The sequence below is a fragment of the Schistocerca nitens genome, chromosome 8 (assembly GCF_023898315.1).
Source record: "Schistocerca nitens isolate TAMUIC-IGC-003100 chromosome 8, iqSchNite1.1, whole genome shotgun sequence".
Classification (NCBI taxonomy): Eukaryota; Metazoa; Arthropoda; class Insecta; order Orthoptera; family Acrididae; genus Schistocerca; species Schistocerca nitens.
The window spans coordinates 534631890-534648018 of NC_064621.1; the positions used below are offsets into that span (position 1 = coordinate 534631890).

General features: G+C 41.1%; 1 protein-coding gene across 3 annotated transcripts in view; it reads right to left on the reverse strand.

Moving 5' to 3' along the window:
- Nucleotides 1–16129, reverse strand: part of LOC126198537 (eye-specific diacylglycerol kinase) — a 679131-nt gene that overhangs the window by 148914 nt on the left and 514088 nt on the right. For all 3 annotated transcript variants that reach the window (XM_049934939.1, XM_049934938.1, XM_049934937.1), the window contains exons 7-8: nucleotides 3956–4130; nucleotides 478–688 (exon numbers count right to left, since the gene is read on the reverse strand). In XM_049934939.1, the coding sequence (XP_049790896.1) occupies nucleotides 478–688; nucleotides 3956–4130 (386 nt within the window). The remainder of the gene's footprint in view (nucleotides 1–477; nucleotides 689–3955; nucleotides 4131–16129) is intronic.

The window sequence follows — 16129 nt, forward strand, 5'->3', positions numbered from 1 at the left end:
AAAAGTGAGTGCAGTCCCTCCTTAAAACATTTCAGACTACAAACATTAACAACAGTCGATCTTAGAACGTTAAAATTGTATTAAAAGTACTTCATTTGTTTCTCCAATTTTAACAATCCTAATACTTTGTTGGACTCGCTCAACAACAATATCTGATCTAAAATTCTATATTCAATTTTGTTTTTTCTTTCATAAAGTTCAAGAAAATGAGGAGGAGATGATAGAAATACTATAGTGTGTAAGAGTTCTATATTGGTTCCAACAGGATAAGATAGGAGGATTCCATTTCATTCATTGGTGACAACTGTAAACTACTGAAACCTCTTAAAAAATATTTGACGCACTTTCACATCTATGAATTAACATAAATACAGTCAAATAAGGTTTCAAATACACATCACTGTATACTTGAAGCTTTTGACACCAGTTATTTCCTAGTGGTTAAAGACAGGATTATAAATTCAGAGGGAAAATTACCTCTTGCCTCGTGAAATTCCAGTGCTATATGAGCATCAACACCAAGGGAGAAATAGTTATTTACAACGTTTAAAGGCAAATTATCCTTTCCTTCTTCATTAGCTTCTGCTTCTGGATTCTTTTCAACTTTAAGTTCCCACCTGTCCAACTGAACCACTTCTCCATCAGCAATATTTGCCAGTATTTTGGAAATTGGTTCATCTGTGTAGCCCTGTAAAAAGCATACTGATGATGTCAACATTAGCATTTCACAACAAAATTACTGATTCTTTGGCTGCATTACAGCCAACTTTATCACCAATACTACTTTGTGTGCAACAAATCAGGTACTCATACATACATTTAATTTTGATATATTATAAGATAACCATATAACAGTTCTTACATTCAGCATCAAGGATTCCACAACCATTTGAAGCAGAAATCATTTGCAATGATTTTAACATCAATTTTATCATTAACAGGTGCTAATCAAGGTTTAAAAATTCTCTGGTGGTTCCATACTTCAGAAAACATTGTTCTTTTTGTTATATCTCAAAACTCGTTTCATTATATCTGTATCAGTCTTAGTGGAAATGTTCTACATTGAATGACTTGATTTTCCGACAGATTACTGTTCCAAAAGAACTCATGTGAAAGTAAAGAAAATTTATTCTGTTTTGACGTTACATGCATTCTTCACAATAATATACACTGACAGATGATTTTCCCAAGTTACTTGTCCACACATTTCCATGTCAGCCTGAGTAGTTCACATTCTCACCACCAGACACTGTGTTGCTGTTGTTATGCAACGGTTGTTTACAAAATTGTGACTCTATAGCAATAAAAATAACTTTGTGCAATGAAATTTGAATAAACAGGGATTCTTGTGAAGTGCCAACACTCTGTCGAACAGAACTTAACACAATGGAATTATATATCATTAGCAAGCAACTTATCCAGTCCATCATCTGTCTGCACCACGCAGGAAGCCTTTGACACCTATAAAAATCACAGAAGACTGTACAGAAGACCTTAACTGTGTATGTGAAGTTCCAAATAAATCAACAACATATGTTAGTCACTAATTAAATGTGTCACAACCTGCTGATTTATGTGTTCTATGAAAGCATCTGCCCTACAAGTCATACAAACTGCATCTTATACAGAAGTTGAGAACAGGAACAATATTTAAACCTTCAGCACTGAAGTGAAGATCCTGCTAAAAGAGGATGAATTGGCTGAAAGGTTAGTGTTTTGTAGCATGGCACCATCCCACATGCCCGTAAGTGCCAATTGCCTTAATGTTACAAACTGCATCGCTTAAAACCTGTAAGTCATTGTGAAACACGAGACAGACTCAGCGAAGTAAATGCATCTTGTGTGATGCAAATAATATGGGTCATACCTGGACAAGTTAACAGAATGGCTAAAGACTCGATTAACAGAAGATCTACATAACTACCTTTCCACTGGATAGCATTAATCTTTATTTTCAGGAGAAAGTTTACAATGTGCTGAATGTCACTTTGCCAAAAGCCTCCGTGAGCCACACTGGGTATGGTGATACATCAATTCTGCTCTGCTCCCCAAGATCACTTGGTTTATCATGCAATGATATCTTTTTGTGATATATGTCAGGGATTAGTCAAAGTTTTTTCCTTATGACAACAATACTAGGCTGATGCAGAGAACTACATATTTCGTGATGTGGAATGGAGAGATGACTACAGATATGTTGTGGTACATCTGGGGTGAAATGCACTACTGTATGAACCAAGTTCTGTGCCACGAAGATTGGTCCTCACATAAATGACACCCACTGTTGTAGTACAACACAGGCACTATAATGTGGTATGCTGCAAATGTATTGAGCATTTGCAAAAGCAGAACTGATTAACTTTCAAATGCATCATGAATCTCTTCAGGTATTGCGAGAGTGATACTCAGAACTTCTTACGTATCACAAACAGTCTCTTCACTCATTTAAAAATAAGAAAATAAAATAATGAACAACGCACAACCCACAGAAAAGCAAACTACACAAAGTAGTTGACAACAGCTGCTGCATAATTGCTTACTTAGGTTGGCAATGCAGAAAACGTGGGATCTCAGATCAGACCTCTAGCTGTATATTATGTACACATTAGCAATTATGTGAGCTGCACATACAAACATTTCACTTATGGATGACAAACTTATGAAGGTCATCTCTCACTGCCCAACATTATGAACCATGTATCTCAAGCTGATGGTCACTACATTATCGAATGAGTTTCTTTGTGATTTCACTGATAATACAAATTGTTTGTCCAGTTTATCTGTTATGTTATAAGAACTGCTGAGAGACTTTTTTGCAATGAAACAACAGCAAACAGCCATAACATATTTGTAAGTGGTGGTGAAGATGGTGGTAATATTCCACAGAAAGCAAACCTAGCAGACAAGTTAAAAACTGATGTGTCATGCAGATTACTTTGTTGGTTGTTACGGAGGTGTTTTGTTAACCTTTAACAGTTATCAACAATGCTGCCATAAGAATTTAAAACTATATCACATCTGGTGTTCAGTAAGATAAGGGAAATAACAGATACAATCTAGTTTGTGGAACTGCCTGCTTTTGTCTTTTTTTAGTTTATACAATTTATCTGAGATTTCCAGAGGATTCTTTCTAATCACATGTTCAGCATATTACTATTATCCCCTATATCTACATCTACATGGATACTCTGCAAAATCACATTTAAGTGCCTGGCAGAGGGTTCATCAAACCACTTTCACAATTCACTATTATTCCAATCTCGTATAGCACGCAGAAAGAACAAACACCTATATCTTTCCATATGAGCTCTGATTTCCCTTATTTTATCATGGTGATCATTTCTCCCTATGTAGGTCAGTGTCAACAAAATATTCTCGCATTCGGAGGAGAAAGCTGTTGACTGGAATTTCGTGAGAAGATTCAGTTGCAATGACAAATGCCTTTGTTTTAATGGTGTCCAGCCCTAATCCTGTACCATTTCAGTGACACTCTCTCCTATATTTCATGATAATACAAAACATGCTGCCCTTCTTCGAACTTTTTCGATGTACTCCATCAACCGTATCTTTTAAGGATCCCACACCACGCAGCAGTATTCTAAAAGAGGATAAACACTATTTTTCTAGTGAAAATATTGAAGTAAGAAGTAACAGTTGAGTTTCAGTGATAGAGGGCAGTAAAGGCAGAACACATTATTTGTATCATTCTGCTATCATCCAACAAACTTTACATCTTATAGCAACATGGTAGTGCACCCATTCAGGACAAACATTTATCATTATCATCAAACAACAAATCTCTATGAAGAGAAAAAAAAACTCCAGAAAAGTGACAATTATAGAAGTAGTTTACAAGTAAAGATGCAAAACAATTTTTAAAAATAGCAATTTCCCGTCAACAAAATTTGAATGAAGACCTTTGACACATCAATATCAAAATAATACCATAACTTACCCCTCCCCATCCCAGAGCCCTGGCAAGGTCATTACCAGTACCAAGTGGCAGCACTCCAACGGCAGGGGCTGGAGATATCGCTATCTGGTCGAGTATTGATAGAACCCATCCTACGGTCCCATCACCTCCACACGCCAGCACACGCAGGTTAGGAACTTTACGAAACATCTCCAGCCTATCAAACACAATTGTAACATCATTAATAAATTTGGTTCTGACAGGTTATGTGATGAACTTCTGTTCTAGAATCAAAATGTAAACAACATTTATTTTATCAACTGTTTTTGTATTAAGCTCGAAATAAACACTCATTCCTGATTTCTTCCATGTACTTCGAACAACAGTCCCTAGGTTGCCCTAGGAAGATGAAAATCATGAACAACATAGCTTGCTGTATGTTTACATGAGCATACCATATCATGAGTAATATTATACAGATAACATTATTCAGGAGCATATTGTCATCCATTACTGAAGTTTACCTTCAGTTTGTATTTATTTTTATCTTAAAGTCATCTTTGCATTCAAAATGAATACATGAACTGAGAAATTGGAAGACTTTCATTTATTATAATCAGTGAGATAGTTCACACTTCGATATACAATGGCTGGTTCATTAGTTTTCTCAGCATAACCAAACATATAATAAACACAAGGCTTACAAGATGTTTTTCAAGGTTTTTTTTCTTTGAATATAGTGACCTACATGAATTCATGTAGTCTAACAATTTTCACAGTTTTCAGTGCCATTACTATTTTCAATCCCATTACTATGGGATGTGTGCAAAAAGTAAAATAAGCTTAAACTTCAACGTCTCCTGAGAATCTTCATGTGGGCAGCCAGCCACTTCTTCTAGTTGGGGACCTATGCTGTCCAGTCACATGTGACCAACTGTCAAAAGCCCAAATAACCACCTTTTCCAGAGTGGACCACTGCAAGACAAGCAGGACGAGAGTCAGTCAGGTTCTGGAAGGTACCAAAGGGGATGTGAATCCATTGATTACTTCACTGCTGTGGCCAGCTGCAATAGAATCTTGGATGAGGATCCATGGCACAAACAACTTGATCAAGGCAGTCCCACAGATTCTCGATTGTCTTTAAATCTGTCGAGTTTGGTGGCTATGCGAGTACAGTTAACTCATCCTGGTGCTCTATGAACCAAACACATACTCTGTGAGATGCATGACACGTTGCATTGTCCTGCTGGTGAAGGCCACTGTGCTGAGGAAAAATTAAGAGCATGTAGGACCAGACATTGTCCCCAAGGATAGATGCATACTTATGTTGATCCATTGTGCCTTCCAGCATGATGAGATCACCCAGAGAATGTCATTAAAACATTCACCAGACGATAATGCTCCCTTCTCTGGCCTGGGCTCTGCTGACTAGTACTGCAGGGTGTTTGCTTTCAGACATTTCACATCAATGCATAAAAAACATGATTCATCTGAAAAGGCCACCTGTTGACACTCAGTGGATGCCCAGTTGCAGCAGTAGTGTGCAAATAGCAGCCAGTGAATATCATTAAGTTTTGCATCAACAATCCCAGATGTGTTAGAGGACACAAAGACAATTCTTTTCCTTGCAAGATAGGGATGCCCAACCTAAACAGAATACTTCAAATTGTATGCTGCAAGAGCCCAAACACTGTACTTCATTTTATCTGGTGTTGATCTCTCTTTCGTCAATCATTCTACTTATCAAGTGCACAGTTCTATTATTCTTTGCCATAAATCCCTAATCTAGACCCATCCAAGATGCCAATTATAACTGTAGTGATGAAGTCTCAGTATCAGACAGACTTTCAAACAGCTCATGTACAAATATACAGGCAACAACGGTTTACTTTGTGCACAAATGCAATAATTTATATTTTCCACGGTCCTACGGTACATTCCCCTCCCCACCCAACTCGGCTGGTAATACCCAGTTTTCTGGATCCAACTATGAGTGCACCAGCATAAGATACTGAATGCTATATGGCACCAACCACTGTAATTGTGGAAGGAAAAGGAAGAAAGATTAGACTGCAATTACCATAAATGATTAACAGAAGGCATACTCAAGCTTTTGAAGAGGGAGTCCTCAAACAAATGCTTTAATGTGTTCCCATTTATTGCTTCATGATAGCCAGTTTCTTCGATTTAAACAATAACAAAATATTTTCTATGAATCCCACTGGCATTACTGCATGGAGAAGAATTAGTCAACCATTTGCCGAAAGTTCTACTTTAAATTTTGTTGCCTGCTATATCACAGTATTCCTCCTTTTGCAAAATGTTGAATGCTTTTTAAAAATGTACACTGCTCCATTTAAAAAATTAGAAATTAACCCTGCAGTTTTTTCTATACCTCAAAAGACAAAGAATACTGATGATATAGAAAAGTACTAGCTATTTTGCTTATTACAATTTGCTGAGAACTTCATTCCAGTACCTCAAATTGATGATATATTACGGGTGTTACAACTTGGGTTACTCTCATGCTGAAGGACTTTTTAACCAACAACAATAAAGGGGGAGTTTCTTTTAATCTTCTTCTTCTTCTTCTTCTTCCTTTTGGCGCAGTGGTTAGACACTGGACTCGCATTCGGGAGGATGACGGTTCAATCCCGCGTCCGGTCATCCTGATTTAGGTTTTCCATGATTTCCCTAAATCGCTCCAGGCAAATGCCGGGATGGTTCCTTTCAAAGGGCACGGCCGACTTCCTTCCCCGTCCTTCCCTAATCCGATGAGACCGATGACCTCGCTGTCTGGTCTCCTTCCCCAAACCAACCAACCAACCAACCAACCTTCTTCTTCCTTTCTTCCTAGACTAAAGCCTGCATCCTTTAGTATCCCACAGTCTACCCTGAAGTCGTCCCTCCATCTTTTCCTTGGACAGCCAATATTTCTTCTACCAGCTGGTAATTTATTTCTTATGATTTTCACAATCTACCATTCATCCAGCCTGTCTGTGTATTTGTTCCATTCATGCTTTCTCTTATGTACCCACCATTAATGGAGTCCATTTTACATTCTTTTCTAATATTTTCACTTCTCTCTCTATCTTGCAGTGTCTTCCCCATAATACACAATTTTCATTTCTGTGGTTTAAGAAAGTCTTTTTGTTTTTGAGGTTTCCAGTCTTGCATAACTGGTCTAACTATTGTTTTGTATATTATTCCCAATACCAAGATATTCCAATGTGATTGCCTGTTGAATAATTTTCCCACCCACTTCCAGCGTGCATGTAATTGGTTCCACAGATGTGGTAATACAGTGTTTTATTTTTTTAGTAGATACTACCACATTTAGATTTTTGGGTGCCACATTAAATATATGTAAAAGTTTCTCCAGGTTATCTTCACTGTTTGCCAGCAGAACTGAATCATCAGCATAACAAATTATTTTTATTTCTTTGTCACCCATTCTATAATTGCTATCCGCCAATACCTTCTTTATCACCTTGTCCATGACTAAATTAAAAAGCAGCAGGCTCTAATGCCATTATTAACTGCTATGCAGCTACTTAACCTGGAACCATTTTTTGCCTGGGTGTAGTTTTTGGAATAAATGTCTTCAATTCTTTTTATTAAGTTAGAAGGACCCCATTTTTAGAACAGGTTTAGCACATCTGTTAAGTTTATTTCAGAAATAATTGGAATTACAAAATTTCTGGCATACTTAAAATTCATATTAATTGCACAGCAGAGTGTAGGTAGTATTGGACATGCCTTTGATGGAAGTAGACGAATTTCTTATTTTGTCAACAACAATGTAATCGATGGTTTTGATCAAAATGGAGTTTGTAAGTCTTTCTTTGGTGTGGTTTAGAAGAATGGGATAAAATAAAAAGATATTCATAGCCCAAACAAATCTTCATCAGTTATTCAGTTATCAAGAACCCGTTAAATCAAAATTTCAGCTGCAAGAATGTAACCCTAGACACAACAAAAATTGGAGCCAACAACAAGAAGAGAAAATGGAGTTAAGTAAAAAGTTTTTATTTTGTGTATCTTACGCCTACCAAAGCTTTTGAAAATAATGAACAGACTAAGAGGAATTTAATGGTGATGTGTGCAAACTGTAATGCTTTTTATTTTATTTCCTATTATTTTTATTATAAGTTTAAGAACTGATCTCAGTAGATTTATCCCTCTGTCATTGGATGGGTCTTTCTTATCTCCCTTTTTGTATACGAGAATTGTAATACTAGTTCTCCACTCATTTGGAATATTTTTACCAGTTATAATATTGTTAACCAACTTTAATATCAACTGTTCAGTTAGTGGATATCCTCCATAATTCAGTAATTCATTAAGGATCCTATCTTTCCCTTTTAACAGACTTAAAGCTTCCTCTATCTCTGCTTTTCTCTCAATGTTGAACCTAATATTGCTTATCTTTATTGGAATTAAAAGTCTTAAAAGAAAGTACTTTATCACATACACACTTCAATTGTACTCCATTTTACATAAAAATCTTAACACTGGATTGTTTAAACAATCATTATGAAGAATCAACAAAGTGTACGGCTCTGAAATTTTACACCCCATCTCATACAGCGTAGTATTGTCCAAAGATGATTTGTGTCATCTCCATGCTAGGCTGAGAGCTCTACAAACATGCCTTATTGCTTACAGGAAGCAAGAAACAGAAACATTCAACTGCATTTATCTTGTTAGAAGTAGCGCATCGAAATAAGTAATTCTGAACACTAAATTGTAGGAATACAACAACAAGTTATACTTTAACATTGCCTTATAAAATAGAGCTTTATATCACTGTGTTTAGTTCTGACATTAGTGACATCATTTCTGATCAAGTTTATAGCTCCCTTGTTCTCACAGAAAATCTTAGAGGATTCCATACTGACAATAGGATCTCTCTCACATATTAGAGTCATGATCCACAATGCTTCTTGAATTGTGTGTGATAAAGCTATGTACTCAGCTTCTTCACTGACCAAGGCTATTGTTTTCTGTGTTTATTAGGATCAGGATATAAGTCCCCTCATTAATCTAAAACAACATTCAGTAACAGAATGTCTGTACTCTAGCTCACTTCTCCAGTCTGCATCAGTATAGCCCTTGAGTTCTGTATTTCACTTTGAACAACATCTTAATTCATAGTTTTTGGTTACCTTTACATATCTAAATATCTTTTTAATGGTGGTCCAATGTTCCTCTATTGGGCTTTTGTAGAATCTGCTTGCAATATGGGTGAAAGCAATATCAGGCCTCAAAGTTTGTGATGAATATAACAGGCTCGCTATTGCCCCAACTATAGTACACTTTCATTGCACTCTACATCATCTTCATTGGTTATTAATTTGGCTTCTGGCTCCAATGGTGTGGAAATGGGTTTTCAGTCACTCATACCAAACATTTTCAAAATTTTCTCTATGTGTTATGATTGGTCTTTGCGTAACTCTTCTGCTTTCTTATTTTTAACAATCTGCATTGTCAAGTACTGCTTTATCTTCACCAAATCATGCATGTTAATCATCATTTCTAGTTCTCTCTTAAAATTGTTCATCCATTTTCATCTTTATTCAGAATAAAGAAATCACCCAACCACAATACCCATTGTTGTGACATCTTCTTTACTTCAATTATTTAACATATCTGGATCTGCCTTGATTGTTTCACACCAGTTTTCATCAAGGTTTTGTGTGGACATCTGTTTCAGCAATGTCCATTCTGTTTCAATCTGTAAAACTTTTCTTCAGTCACAAAATCTTCCTTATTTCTAGACAAGATTTTCGAGCTTCTAGTGGAATCACATGTAATTTCTTATTTAAGTAAGCTGTCTTCACATCCATTTGGTGAGTTAGGAAATCATCTCTTACTGCTATGGCTAAAAGGTACCTAAGTAATTCATGTTTTACCACTATGCCTTCTTTTGCCTTTTTTTTGTGAATATCTCTTAATTACAAGTCGTGTTTTGTATTTTGCTCTTCACTCTCAGAATTTATTATGTTAAATACCCATCCCAGAGACCAAATGTTTAGCATCTTCAGTGGTCACTTGTGTGATATTCTGTGTCAGCGATTGAGGTGCCCACCTGAGCAATGGATTGTGCATTGTTTTCAACGGTTGCTAGTGCAACAGATAATGTTTAGCGACTATGTGATCCCCCCATGACAGGTAATGTTACTTGACATTGTGATCACTTCAGTGACTAGGTTCTTGTACCAACAACACTATCAATGAATGTTAACTCAGTGAATAATTGTGTGTTTCATTTTCCAGAACATGCCTGTCCTACCTTCTATGTAAATTATTCCAAAGTGGTGACACACGGCTGATGCAGACCAATTGCTTTGCACGTGAGATACATCACGGTTCACTCCGACAAGGTCGTTTCCACTGACACCGATGCCACTTAATCGCATGGCGAGCTGCCTCTTAGTCATTTCCCATGTCACCAGCCAGATACTACCTTTCTGGCTTACCCGCCTGGCCCTCTGGTTAAAGCAAGTTGAGGCCAGCTCCCATTGCAGTGGCACATCACAACATACAATGTACACTTATATTGTTAGCCTGTTCAAGAAGTGCTACATCACCAAGGTTGATGACTTGGTTACGATATCAGCTCTGCCATACCAGCATCTCAAGAGGAAGCACATATGCCACCTCTCCAGATCTCCAGCTGTAAGTGTACGCAGCTAATTACTGGCACTACTGCTCCAACTCTGCAGCACGGCTGGCATCAGCACAGATTCAGACAAGTTGTTCCATGTGCTTTGGCTGAACCAGTTGTCTAGCCAGGCAGGTGCCATCTTCACAACTCAGCAGTCACTTACCCAACAATGCTCACCAACACTGTGTTTGAAGGCCTCACTGCAGCCCCACGTTCTGGGCCAGCTCCTGCTGCCGCTACCAGTGCCTCCCTCAACACGACAACTACGCTGCTGGCCAGCACAGTGGGCAGCAATGCCATGGCACCCATCGTGGCCAGCCAGGGATTCCAGTTACTTTCGGCCTAGATCGAAGCTCTCGCAGTGCAAATATCTGCACTTTGTGCACAGCCGCCTGCTGTTCCCGCACCACCACACCTTTGCCAGCACATATGGGACCAAGGATGTACCGAAGACCAACCTACTATATGTTGGACCACTGCACATTTGAAAAACAAGCTCCCCACTGCTGTCCACCATGCAACCATCCAGACATCAGCAGCATCTGTGAGTGAGCACACACTTACAGCACACTGCCTCAAATTGCACGTTTGTCGATGACAAAAAGTCTGGCCAGTGTTAAATTATACACACTGGTTCCCGATTTGTGTGTGTATCCATGAACACTCCTCCCTAAGCATCAACCAACACCGCCATTTCGACTGTCAAATGCCAACAACTCGTGCATCGTTACCAATGGGTGTCTGCTCGATGCACTTGGCGACTGGACCTAGGCTTGCACCACACCTTCAGCTGGCAAGTCACCATCGCAGAGATGATGCCGATTTCTTAGCACATTTTCGGCTTTTTCCTGACATTGTCAGCTGTCATCTTATCAACATGGACTCTGATCGATCAATCGGCAGGTTCTGCCACATTGCACAAAACTTTGTGCTGAAGCTTGTCTGCGCTGATGATGCAGGGCAGTACCAGGACCTCCTTGACAGTTTCCCAGCGATCACATGTCCACCTGTAGCACCACAAGAAGTACGGCACAGCACGGTCCATCATATCCACACCATGCCTGATCCTCCAGTTTTCAGCAAACCACAACACATCCCACCGGAACAACTTGCTGCTGCTAAAGTCAAAATCAAGATTATACTTCAGAATGGCATCATTCGCCACTCAGGCAGCCCTCGGTCCTCTCCTCCACACCTGGTACAGAGGAAGAACGAATCCTGGCAGCCCTGCAATGATGACTGTGCTTTTAATGCATACACTACCCCAAACAAATATCGGGCCCCAAAACTTCACAACCTCAACCACATCCCCAGTGGCGATTTAGTGTTCGACAGCCTCGATTTCACGAAGGCACTAACACAGATAAAAGTCGCCATAGAAGGCATCTTGAAGACAGCCGTCACCACATCCTTTAGCCTCTTCGAATCAGTTTAAGCGACATTTGGTCTCCGAAATACTGCATAGACATGGCAGTGATTCAACGATAGTGCACTGTATGATGTACCTTTTGTTTCGTCTACCTAGATGACGTATTGGTGTTTTCTTCTTCACAACACCAACACTGAACATCTGTCACCAGTGTTTCACTGGCTGAACGACTTTTGGGTCGGAGTTGGAGTCACCCAGGAGATATTCCTTGGCCACCAGAGTTGTATAGACAGTGTCAGCCCCTCCCCAAAATAGTTGAGACTACTCAGGAAATTCAGCATCCACAAACTTTCAGAGAATTCTGTTAGCTCCTTGGGATGCTGAACTTCTACCACCATCATCTCCTTAGCACAGCCTTCATTCAAAAGCCACTGATGAATGTTCTTACTAGTTCTAACACTAATAGCAACAAACATGTTCCTTGGACAGACCATATGACACTACCGTAACTGCTGCTAAGAACAGTCTTGCGATGCTGCACTTCTGTTTCACCCATCACATGCCCAACATGCACTGGTGGTCAACGACAGGCAGCAGCATACCTTGGTGCAGTCTTGTAGTAACCCTTCAATGTTCCTTGCAATTGTTGGCCTTCTTTCCAAGAAGCTCACAGTGGAGCAACTAAGACAGGAAGCTGCTTTCTATTTATGAGGCAATCCGCTACTTTTGCCCATCACTGGAGGCTAGGAACTTTATGATATTTACCAACCACTAACTCATGTACAACTTCAAACAGATCAGTTCCCACCATGCCCAGTTCCACTAATGTAAATATGTCTGGAAGCTCAGCACAGACATTTGGCATATCTAGGGAAAGGACAATATTGTTGCTGACTGTCACAAGTCGCTGGGATTGCTGGTTGCATCAATTTTGCTGTCCTGACTACAGCACAAGAGGTCGCTATTGAGCTGGACTCTTACCGTCATCCCGAATACTGGCCTCAGACTGAAGTGTGTGTCTATCCCTGGCAAAGACACAACAGTTCTGTAACACCTCCACTGTCACTGTCAAGTCATGTCCTTTCCTACCAGCTCCTTTCTGCTGGCAGGTCTTTGACAAAATGTACGACATGTGTCACCCTGATGTTAAGGCTATTGCCAGGCTCCTCGCCCATTGCTATGCATGGTCTGGCATCTTCTCAGACTGCCACAACTAGGTCCACTGCTGCGATGCTTCCTGTCAGCATAGTGAGGTTGGCCAGCATGTCCATCCTACTGTTAGTGATTTCACTGAGGCTACAGGGATGTTTACCGAAGTCCATATTGCTATTGTCAGTCCCCTACCCATCTCTGACAGCCTGTGGTACCTTTTAACCATCATCAATCGTTTCACACTCCGGCCAGAGGTGACATCAATTCCTGACATATCAGCTGAAAGAATGGCATGAGCTGTCATCAGTATGTGGATAGTTCATTTTGGTCTCCACTCCACATCTCCACGGATTGTAGAAGGCAAACTGAACCACAGCTTGCCCGACTCTGTGCACTCATCACCACCACATATCAACCAGCCAGCAATGATATGGTCAAACGATGGTATCACATTTTGAAGGCTGTTCAACTTTGCCATGACACAGAGTGGACTACTGCACTACTTACTGACTCACTCTTTCTTTCTTTCAGGGGTGTGGGTGGTACCGAAGATGTCGTGAAATTAGGGGGGCGGGGTGGGAGGAGGGTCTTAGAGAGAGCCTTTTATTCACACATGTCATTGTCGCACCCCTCAATCATCACGCCATAGGAGGGTGCGAAATGGGAGTGCTGAAAAAGAATAAACACCTTTCGATGTTTTGGATCACTTTCAAATTTCATTGAAAGGTTTTGAACTGTCCCTAATGGTCCCACAGTGTATTCCAGAACAAAAATTGCAGTCATACTACTGTCCAAAGTTGTCAGATCATGTACAATGGGGGGCCAGCCCCACAATGTCCTTAAGAGTACGGTTAAATCATCCAGAGGGTGTCAGCAGCATTCAACGTTGTCAAGAACATCATCCTGTTGCTCATCACGCTGGAAACTGTCATTTTTGACTGTGAAATTTTTGGGAATCAACACCCCATGAGTGTAGGTGGTTTCATTCACACCCTTCATGTCATCTCCCTAGGCTTTTCATGTCGATTGTGAGTGGTAGTGTGTCCGAAACATTTTCCTCAACCACCCATTAGAAAACCACAATATTTCTGGGCTGGGTGTCATGGTTCTGACATCCATCACAGGGGTGTCAAAAGAAGGGATGAAATGTGAGTAAGTAGCTTTGTGACAACCTTCCAATTGTGTGACATGGTCACGATGGCATTAGGCAGAATTGTGGTGGAATTTGGTGCCAATGTGACATCATTAACCCACTTTATACCTCACATGAACTTCTGAGCTGTCACCTTCTTTTTACATGAATAACAACAACATCCAACACTCAACAAGCATTCAAGTAATTACAAATACACTCCTGGAAATGGAAAAAAGAACACATTGACACCGGTGTGTTTGACCCACCATACTTGCTCCAGACACTGCGAGAGGGCTGTACAAGCAATGATCACACGCACGGCACAGCGGACACACCAGGAACCGCGGTGTTGGCCGTCGAATGGCGCTAGCTGCGCAGCATTTGTGCACCGCCGCCGTCAGTGTCAGCCAGTTTGCCGTGGCATACGGAGCTCCATCGCAGTCTTTAACACTGGTAGCATGCCGCGACAGCGTGGACGTGAACCGTATGTGCAGTTGACGGACTTTGAGCGAGGGCGTATAGTGGGCATGCGGGAGGCCGGGTGGACGTATCGCCGAATTGCTCAACACGTGGGGCGTGAGGTCTCCACAGTACATCGATGTTGTCGCCAGTGGTCGGCGGAAGGTGCACGTGCCCGTCGACCTGGGACCGGACCGCAGCGACGCACGGATGCACGCCAAGACCGTAGGATCCTACGCAGTGCCGTAGGGGATCGCACCGCCACTTCCCAGCAAATTAGGGACACTGTTGCTCCTGGGGTATCGGCGAGGACCATTCGCAACCGTCTCCATGAAGCTGGGCTACGGTCCCGCACACCGTTAGGCCGTCTTCCGCTCACGCCCCAACATCGTGCAGCCCGCCTCCAGTGGTGTTGCGACAGGCGTGAATGGAGGGACGAATGGAGACGTGTCGTCTTCAGCGATGAGAGTCGCTTCTGCCTTGGTGCCAATGATGGTCGTATGCGTGTTTGGCGCCGTGCAGGTGAGCGCCACAATCAGGACTGCATACGACCGAGGCACACAGGGCCAACACCCGGCATCATGGTGTGGGGAGCGATCTCCTACACTGGCCGTACACCACTGGTGATCGTCGAGGGGACACTGAATAGTGCACGGTACATCCAAACCGTCATCGAACCCATCGTTCTACCATTCCTAGACCGCCAAGGGAACTTGCTGTTCCAACAGGACAATGCACGTCCGCATGTATCCCGTGCCACCCAACGTGCTCTAGAAGGTGTAAGTCAACTACCCTGGCCAGCAAGATCTCCGGATCTGTCCCCCATTGAGCATGTTTGGGACTGGATGAAGCGTCGTCTCACGCGGTCTGCACGTCCAGCACGAACGCTGGTCCAACTGAGGCGCCAGGTGGAAATGGCATGGCAAGCCGTTCCACAGGACTACATCCAGCATCTCTACGATCGTCTCCATGGGAGAATAGCAGCCTGCATTGCTGTGAAAGGTGGATATACACTGTACTAGTGCCGACATTGTGCATGCTCTGTTGCCTGTGTCTATGTTCCTGTGGTTCTGTCAGTGTGATCATGTGATATATCTGACCCCAGGAATGTGTCAATAAAGTTTCCCCTTCCTGGGACAATGAATTCACGGTGTTCTTATTTCAATTTCCAGGAGTGTACTATAACAATTAAAGTCAAGAGAGATGAGGCATTTCCAAAGGGCGCAAGCTGTACAAAGTGTGTTCAAAAAGTAAGGTGAATATATATTTTTACGAAAAAATCTTTATTTATTCATCAATATTCATGTTGTCCCCTTCACAGTAATCCCCCTCAGATGCAGTAAACTGGTGTCAATGCTTCTTCCAATCCTCAAAGCACTCTCATAAGCACATTTTGTTAAAGCATTGAGTACTTCCAGCAATACAGTTTCT